Genomic DNA, 8,355 nt, shown 5'->3' with positions numbered 1-8,355 from the left:
CCCCCGCCCACCTCGCGCCCGATCTCGGCGACCCCTGTGGCCATTGAGCTGAGGAAGATGATGCCCACGTCCTGCGGCTGACCAACAGCAAACGGCAGGCTGCTACGCAGAGTGAAGCAAACCTGCGAGGTGGTAAGGAAACAGGGCGGGCCCCAGTGGTCGATTCGCCATAATCACAAAGCGGCAGGGCGACACGTGGGCAGCAGAACTCCCGCCGGTGCGTGCCCGCGGGACGCCTTCACAATGTGTCCAGCGGTCGCATGCCCCTCCTTTCTACGTCTCTCGTGCCACTGCATGGCGGCAGACTGCTTGCAGGGTTGGGAGGAGCCTGACCTGGTGCACTGTTGCCGCCAGGAATGAGAACCTGGCGAGCTCCCCAAGCTGAGGCTTGTAGACGGGGTCCTGGGGGGTCGGGTGCAGTCAGCAGCAGGGGTAGTGGTCACGCAGATATGGGGACAGAAGGGGGTGGGGACAGGATCCACCAAAGACGGGGCAGCCATTAGCAAGATCTCAGGCCCGAGCCAGAGCTGTGCTGCTGCAAAGCTTGGTTTATAACCACAATGTAACGTCAACAATTTTTGCCCTAATGTTCATTGTACAGAGTGGAACCTCCGGCACTGCACGCAAGTTCTCACTGAGAAGATGACGGCCGCAAACCCGATCATGCAGGGCAGTCCGACCACGGCGTTGATGATCCCATAGATCACTGCAGTCACGCGGGGGTCCTGCGGGGCACGACCAGACGCTGACACCGGCTTGCTGCCGCTGTCAACCCCTGCAGCTGCCCCATCCGGGCCGATGCCCAGGAGGACGGCAGCGTCTGCAGTCACGGGCTCCGCAGCCAAGCTGGCGTGCACTGTAGTGCTGGCGGCGGCTGGTTCAGAGGGGGGCGGCACATAGGTGCCTGGGCCGGCTGGCGCGGGAAACACGTTGGGGGCGTGGTGGCTCGGCAGCAGCGGGGCTGTCAGGCCGGACGCGCTGCGTTCCAGGGACGGGCGGCCTGCAAGGTCCATGATTACATGTGTGTGAGCAATAGGCTATTATTATTGAGACGGAAGGCCTGCTCTCGTGACAGTGGCTGCATCGCTGCTTTGCAGCCCAAGCAGCAGAGGTGACTCAGGTGCACATCCTCCACATGGCCCTGTACAACAACAACAACCCTTGTCACCTCCTGCCGCACCTTGCGCAGTGCTGCCTGCTGTTGTCCGGCGTTTATCATACGAGTTTAGCAGGAACGAGTGGCCGGCTGTGAAGCTTGACCCCAGGCTGCTGCCCATAGGAAAGGGGGACGCGCCGCTCGTGCTGCTGCGCACCGCATCACGCAGTTTGATGGGGATGGCCCCCGGACGGCTGCGCGAAAATGTAGGAGAATCATCATCTTCATCCATAGTAACCTGTGCGACTGACAGGCGGCGACGCCCTACCCCGTGCTGCGACCCCCGAGCCCCGTGATCTCAAGCACTCGGGTTACACATGGCAACTTGGGCCTCAGCTGATGTATTGAGCACAATATTCGGATGACATGTGCGCAACGATTGTTCACACAAAAGTGACACGGTCCCAGTTTGTTCGGTTTGACTGGTTTCACTGTGCTGGCCACATTTGCATTAGTAGGACGCAGAGTAACAAGATTGCAACAAGAGAACTGTACTTTGCTTGTTTGGGGCTGTGACACGGTCAGAGCTTGACTAGGGATAGGCACGCTAACACACCAGGCAAACTCCCACGGCAACGACGCGTCCAGTCGCCCCACCTGCAGTGGTCTAACCACTTCCGTTCCTGCTGCATTGGTGTGTCTGAGTCTCCTGTGTGTTTGATTGCACCACAGATAGCCGCTTATTGTGCATGGTTTCCACACTGTTGTGCTGCGGCGCGTCACCTCGCCCTGTGCACCACTGTGGGTGCTCTCAGTCAGCAGCCTGCCGTGGATGGCCCTCACATCCCTCTTACTCCGCTCCATGCGTCTCCGCGACCCAACCGATCATTTTACATCCTTTGCTGGCCCTCATGCGAGTCGCGCGCCGGCGCTGCAATGCATCACCCCGCTTCCTGCGCCTCACTAGCAGAACAGCTGCACGTGATGTATTACACATACAACCCACACAGGGACACATTGAGAGCCAAGCCAGCAGATGACAGAGCACTGGTGCAGTTGGTTGCACAGACGTGGCTGTATAATATCAAAGCAACTTGGAAGCACAAGCTGGCTTGTGATACGGTGCCAAGGCAAGAGACTCATGAATGGCTAACCTGCAGAAATGCGATGATGACAAACGAAGCCGAGAGGTGCATCGGATGCTTGTGCATTGCAGCAAAGGCGTGACGTGCAATCAGGTAGCACGTTGATGTAGCATCAGCAAGCCAACCGGATGCGTTTGCCACCGCGTGTGCAGTGCAGCTGACCCGGATCTATCTCCTGGCCTTCTGCCTCTCTACCAACCTGTACGTGTGCGTGCCAGTCGCACGAGCACTTGCTAGCACAGTGTCGGCGCCTTGGGCTTGCACGCCACGGTGCTATTCTTTCGAAGTGCTTGCCGCCACACCGCTGACTGCTGATAGTACTTTTGCGCTGTTTGCGAAAAAGGTTCCCCGGCCGCCAGCATCACACGATGGTGGTGCTGCTGCTGCACCTGAGGGGCTGGCCTTGCCGCAGTTACGGCCAGCAGTGCAATCAGCAGCACTGCGAGGGCATTGCAAAGGTTGGATAGCATGGTGAACGCCCCTGGTGCAAAAGGCTTGCATGGGAATCCTGCAGAGTCAGTGGGCAGTCGTGCACCTCACTCTGTCCTCATTGAAGCAGAGCCGCGCCCCTTGCCTGGCAATGCAGATGTGCATGCAATCTGCCTAAGTCTCAGTCTCGACGGTCTGCCGGCCAAATTGCGTCTTGAGGGTCTCACCGGCCAAGCCTGCCTTCGGGATCATCCTACAGATCGTTCGGATGGACCTTGCGCAAGAATTGGCAGGCTCGCACTACACTCCAATCATCCACGGGAAAAGTCATGAACCAATCATAGCAAAGCACATCCCTGGCCAAAATTTCCGCGGTGGTGGCTCCGGCACCTGCTCGCTAGCGCCGATGGGTGACGGAGGGACTGGGTGATCACCTGCAGGACAGGTCATGACCTGCAAGAGTCATCTGGCCACCACAGGACGACACCAAATAGATGTGTGCAATTGTCGGAGGCGCAATTTGTAGCATAGCGCTGCTTGTCACATCTGCCGTGTGCATTTTCTTCGGCGGATGCATGGCCACTCCGCCACGTGGTAATCAACTCATTGTCACTGCAAGTGACACCAAGCATGATGCTGAGGCGTTAATGGAGTTCCAATTTCTCACACCAGAGCCGTGCATAACAGGCTGTAGCACATCCGTGGAAATGGCTCACGACGCTGCTGTGCCGCACATACAAGTAACCTCGGCCCGTCTGCCTCGCCTGCCCGCTCACCATCACTCAGCCCAAAGGCGCCCCGCCCCGACCGCCTCCCGGTCGCCACTGGCAGGGGGGCCATTATCTTGCTGGTTCCGAGCCTTGTGGGCACGTCATGCAAGCGTTTTTATGGACTTGTAGAGCAAAGGCCAGGTGCAGGGGAGCTGCACGTCCCTGAAGAATGGATCCAATCAACCATTTTCGCCTGCCCGTCCTCACTTCTGTGATCCTGCTGGGCTTTCGAGCTGTTATGTTTTGCTAAAATAGTCAACTGGGTGGAACGGAAGCTGACGCATGAAAAAATGCGCCACTTTTGCGTGCTTCTGATGTTCTCAGAACTTCAGTAATATCATACATCAATGTGCAGGCACAGGCCCACTCACCTTCAACAGATAATTCCAAAACAATCAATTCCAATTCCAAAAAAATCGCTTTTTCTAACCGCTCCTGTTCGGATCCTGGCAGCATTTTTAGCGTTGCTTTCCAGCAAGGAATGCGACGCATGTGTTGCCATGTGTTCTGTTATCTGGTGGCACATTGTCGCATTCCAAACACTACTTACAAGTAGAAGTGCGCAGCCATCGCCAGGAAGGACTGTGCAGCGACTCACTGCCCCCCATGACCTCGAGCTGTGGGTACGGGCAGATTGCCGCAAACCAAGTGCATGTGTGAACCCTGAAGTAGAGGCTGATGCGACGGCTGAGTAACACTACCTCATAAGCCAAAGCCGTCGACGGTCAGTTTATACCTATATCACCGCTGAAACCTTTGTGTGGTACTACTACTAGTACTAGTAGTTTAGCCTGATATCTGTAGACTGTTTGCAACGAATCCAGCTGTATCAATCCTCCGCCGGACATCGCGTCAATTGGTGCCGGATGCCATAGCATTTACGTGCAGTGAGACTTGAGCTGTGACGGACGGCCTGTGCGAATCCTTTGTGTGGAGGTCCAGTTGCTGCTCGTGGACTGCTGTCTCGCGTGATGTCGTGCAGTGCTGTGCATGCTGCTTGTGCTTTTTGCTGCACACTTCTCAGCAGGACGTATCCCCACTATGTAGTTGTGATGCACACCACAGACGGGTTCTGGGATTGAACCTAGACCCACAGAGCGAAATGTGGCACTGGCGCCGAAGTCGCATGTTGTACTCCTGTTCTGCTAGGGTGCACTGCAAAAGGCCGCCAAGGGGCGCAGCGGGCTCCATATACATTATTCTGCCGTTTCAAATACTTTCCAACAAGCCAGTGGTGATTTGGCGGATATGCGGGCCGCTGCCCATCATGCCCCATTTGAACATCATTCGAACAGCAGCAGGTGCGAGGGCGGTGCTCACGGAGGGGCGACTTGAGTGTGCTTCAAGCTGTGAGTGACGTTGAATTACCGTCCATGTGTTGATCAGATTTCTCCTTCTGACCGCTCTGCCGCAGTCCCTGCTTCGGTCCGGCACTCATTGTTGCGCGAGCCGCGAATTTACAGCAGTCAGCACCGAGCGTAAGAGTCGCCAATTGACGCTGCAATGAAGCGTGCGTACAGTTTTGCCACATACCAGGGCTGCTGCGTGTCGGCCACAATGCTGCAGGTGGAGACGCCCGCGTCGCAGCTGGTGCAGCAATGTCCCTACAAACGCGCCTGCGGCTTCACATCCCTTGGCGCAATGGCCTGCCGTGATGTTGCGCGTCAGACAGCACTCATGGGTCTGCAGCTGCCGCTGGGCGCGGCAGCCGGCGGCGTAAGTGCGCGGATGTGGGCTGCGTTCGCAGAGCTGAACCATCTTTTGGCGGCCCACCCTCATGCAATCCGCGGCAACAGGTAAGCGGCAGGTCCCCAGAGGCCCCACATTTCACGGAGTTGCAGCCCGTGGCATTGGGATCATGGTTCCCATCCATTTGTGGCGTGATCATGCTGCACAGGTGCCCCCGCAACTTTCACAAAATTATGTGCCTTGCGAATCCACACACCCGCCAAACGCCGCCCCCCTTGCAGCATCAGCTTCCGCTCTGTGCCCCGCACCGGCCGCTACGAGCTCTGGACGCGCTATGCCCGCACTCAGGGCCTGAGCGCCGAGGCTGCGCGCGCGGCAGCGGCGGGCGCGGCGGCGCCGCTGCCCGCGTGGTTGGGACTGGCCCTGGCTGTCATTGGCTCATGCCTGAGCGGCTACCCTGACGCCAGGTGAGCGTGCCGTGCATGGGGCCGGCATGGCGCCCAGAGTTGCCTTTGGGAGCGGTGAGTCGCTTCAAGGCATGCATGGCATGTGACATGCAAGGTTGCCCGACCAGTGCTGCATCGCGAACCAGCCGCATGCTAGATCGCGGGCATGCTGCTCATGCACAGCCAAGTGTGCATGCCATTCAAAGCTGCACAGTTTTGGGGTTGTGATGTGACCTCAGCGTCGCGGCTGAAAGCCATGCTGTTCTCATACCATGAACACCCCTTGGCAGCGAGCCTCAAAGACCTCGTGACCTTCTGACATTGGGCCCCTTTGTCCCGCTACCCCCAACCCCACCCCATACGAACACGCACACTGCAGCGCCACAGAGTACGAGGTGCACATGCCCGGCTATATGCTGGCCTGGGCGGCACGCTGGGGTGTCGGCGACTCCAGCGGGGCTACCATCAAGCTGCTACAGATCGAGGTGGGGCGCATCCCCTTCAACAAGGGGGACCAACTAGCTTTCGGGCGGCTGCTGCATGCAGGGCTGTGCTTCCAAAGCGTACGACGTGCGCTGTGGTCATCATGTGCATGCTGCATGTCGGGTTTGCGCGGGCTGCAAGCCAGGGCACGCCAATCGACATGCTCCTGCAGGCAGGGTTCAACTGCACCGCCAGGGCTCACAGCGTCCTCTGCCCCCAACCATCTCACCCGTGCAGGCGTTTTCTGGCAGCAGCGGGGGCATGAGCGGCAGCCAGCGGCCAGCTCAGTCGCTGTATCTGCCCGTGGGGATGTGACGTACGCGCCTCCGCCCATGCTGGCGTCGCACACGTCCCTGGGCAGGACATGGCCTGGTACCATCGACATTACCACACATATATTGTCAGCCTGGCGTCACGCGCTCGCCGGCACGCAAGCAAACGCTGGGTGTTGGCGGTCCCCGCACAAACACATCCAGCTGAGCTGGCATCCGCGCATTGCGTCATAGTCATGTTTCATCCCAGCCTGGGAATCCAGACAACGCACTCACTATGATAGATTTCTGGATCGTGGGGCGGGCAGGAGTGTGCTTTGGGGTTTTGCCGCAAAAAGTGTTGTACAAGTGTGCTTTGCAGGCTGCTGCGCCGCTTCGCTGGTAGCTGGGAGATCTTCTTCACCTTGTGGTCGTTTATGAAATTTTCCGCAACACTTTTGGTGTTTGTGTCATGTTCCAAGCGTTCGCGCGCCTGGAATCCCCCGGAAGTGTGCTGCTTGTCAACCAAAACAGGAAAACGAGCCAAAACATGTTCAGCGCTTTGTGCCTTGGTCAGCGCAGGCCGACGACAGCTGCGAATAATTCTTGTTCTTGTACCCCGGCAGTCTCAGTGTTTTGTGACACATGCTGGCATCTTGCAGTGGTGCACCTTTGCCTGCAGTTTGTCTGGAAATGACAGGGTAACCCCTTTTGTTTGCAACCATCGTTTCAACAACAAAATCATGTGCCCTCTGCACTGATGAGCAGACCGCCTGCTTTTCAGGTAGCCACTTATCTATGTCCTTGATATGATGCGGTATTACAAGTGTTAATGTTATAATACCATCCTGCCACCCCTCAGAGCCATGCCAAGTTCTGCTGGCTTGGCTTGCTTTCTGCTCTGCTTGGGGTTGCCTGGGGGGACACCATTAACTGCACGGATTGGCATGCGCGCCCTGCCACAGAGAAAGAGTCTTCTGCAAGATTTCTGGTATCTTGAATGCTGCGGGCCGTGCAGTGGGACTGCCTCGGCGCACAAACACAGGCAGTCGGTCAGGATTACGAAGGCGGCGACAACGTTGACCGGCTCATGGGACCTTGGGCAGGCACCCTCAGCAATCACTCGCGTCGTTCCTGCTTTTCACGCTTTCTTGAACGCGGCTGTTCTGCCCTCTCTGCTGTGGCTCAAAAGCGCGCGTTCGAGTTGACTCCTGCGAACCTAAACGGACCGCAGTCGCTCTGCTCCTCATCGATCACCCCTTGTTAACTGTCAGGTATGTCAGCGGTATGGCAATTATCCTCCGCAGGAACCATTGGCCCCTGATCTAGGCCATTCCGAAGAATTTGTGCATGACAGGCCCGCCTGTTACCATGGACGTGGTTTAAAGTGAACTGTTCCACATAAACGCGCACTGCTCAGAACATACACGCGCCTTCGAGAAGCGGGCCGTCATCGCACCACCTAGCCAAGAGCGCTTGCTCGCCAGTGGGCAAGTTTGCAGTGTGTCGAACAGGCGTCTATCGAGGCTCCCTATGCCTTGCCCACTCCGGTACCATCACAAATGCCCCACCGTGCCCATCATGCATACGCTCCAGACAGCCCGCCGCCATGGCGGACGGGACCCAACGCGCCTCGATCGATGGGGGCGTGGGCGGCGACGTGACGTCTTTCGCGGCGTGCGGCGTGCCGCCTGCCGGGGCGCTCGGCATGTTCAGCGCGAACGACAGCGAGCTGCTGTGCAGCGCGTCGGCCGCAGATGTGGAGGACGCAATCCGCGCAGCGCAGGAGGAGCTGGCGCTGGAGGGCCGCCGGCACCACCAGGACGCCAGGAGCGAGGCGAAGCGCGCTGAGCTGGCAGACAGGTGAGCGGGCGTGGCGAGCTAGGCAGCTGCTGCCAGGCTAGCGGGGCATGCGCTCGCATGCATTGGCTGTGCGCATGCAGGTTGCTTGCATGCAAGCACGAAGACAGAAGACGAACGCTCATGCAACATGCGGCAAGGCAAGGTGCGTGGCCTGAAGCTCATGCCGCGTGCACCGCTCAACCC

At 58.2% G+C, this 8,355-nt stretch overlaps 3 protein-coding genes across 3 annotated transcripts; 2 read left to right on the top strand and 1 right to left on the bottom strand.

Moving 5' to 3' along the window:
- Positions 1-635: 635 nt before the first annotated feature.
- Positions 636-1,013, bottom strand: MNEG_11342 (hypothetical protein; the record flags this gene model as incomplete). The annotated part of the gene is made up of 1 exon (XM_014040188.1): positions 636-1,013. A coding segment is annotated over one exon (378 nt), but the record flags the coding sequence as incomplete, so codon positions are not given.
- Positions 1,014-4,997: 3,984 nt separating this feature from the next.
- On the top strand, positions 4,998-6,373 carry MNEG_11341 (hypothetical protein; the record flags this gene model as incomplete). Its single annotated transcript, XM_014040187.1, has 4 exons — positions 4,998-5,236; positions 5,411-5,596; positions 5,955-6,060; positions 6,296-6,373. The coding sequence occupies 4 exons, from the start codon at positions 4,998-5,000 to the stop codon at positions 6,371-6,373; spliced, it is 609 nt and encodes a 202-aa protein (XP_013895641.1).
- A 1,545-nt stretch (positions 6,374-7,918) lies between these two features.
- On the top strand, positions 7,919-8,176 carry MNEG_11340 (hypothetical protein; the record flags this gene model as incomplete). The annotated part of the gene is made up of 1 exon (XM_014040186.1): positions 7,919-8,176. One exon carries the CDS (start codon positions 7,919-7,921, stop codon positions 8,174-8,176), a length of 258 nt encoding a protein of 85 aa, XP_013895640.1.
- Positions 8,177-8,355: the final 179 nt, after the last annotated feature.

The sequence above is a fragment of the Monoraphidium neglectum genome (genome assembly GCF_000611645.1).
Source record: "Monoraphidium neglectum strain SAG 48.87 unplaced genomic scaffold scaffold02700, whole genome shotgun sequence".
NCBI lineage: Eukaryota > Viridiplantae > Chlorophyta > Chlorophyceae > Sphaeropleales > Selenastraceae > Monoraphidium > Monoraphidium neglectum.
The sequence above is the reverse complement of the archived record's forward strand: the minus strand, read 5'-3'. Positions and strand labels throughout refer to the sequence as shown.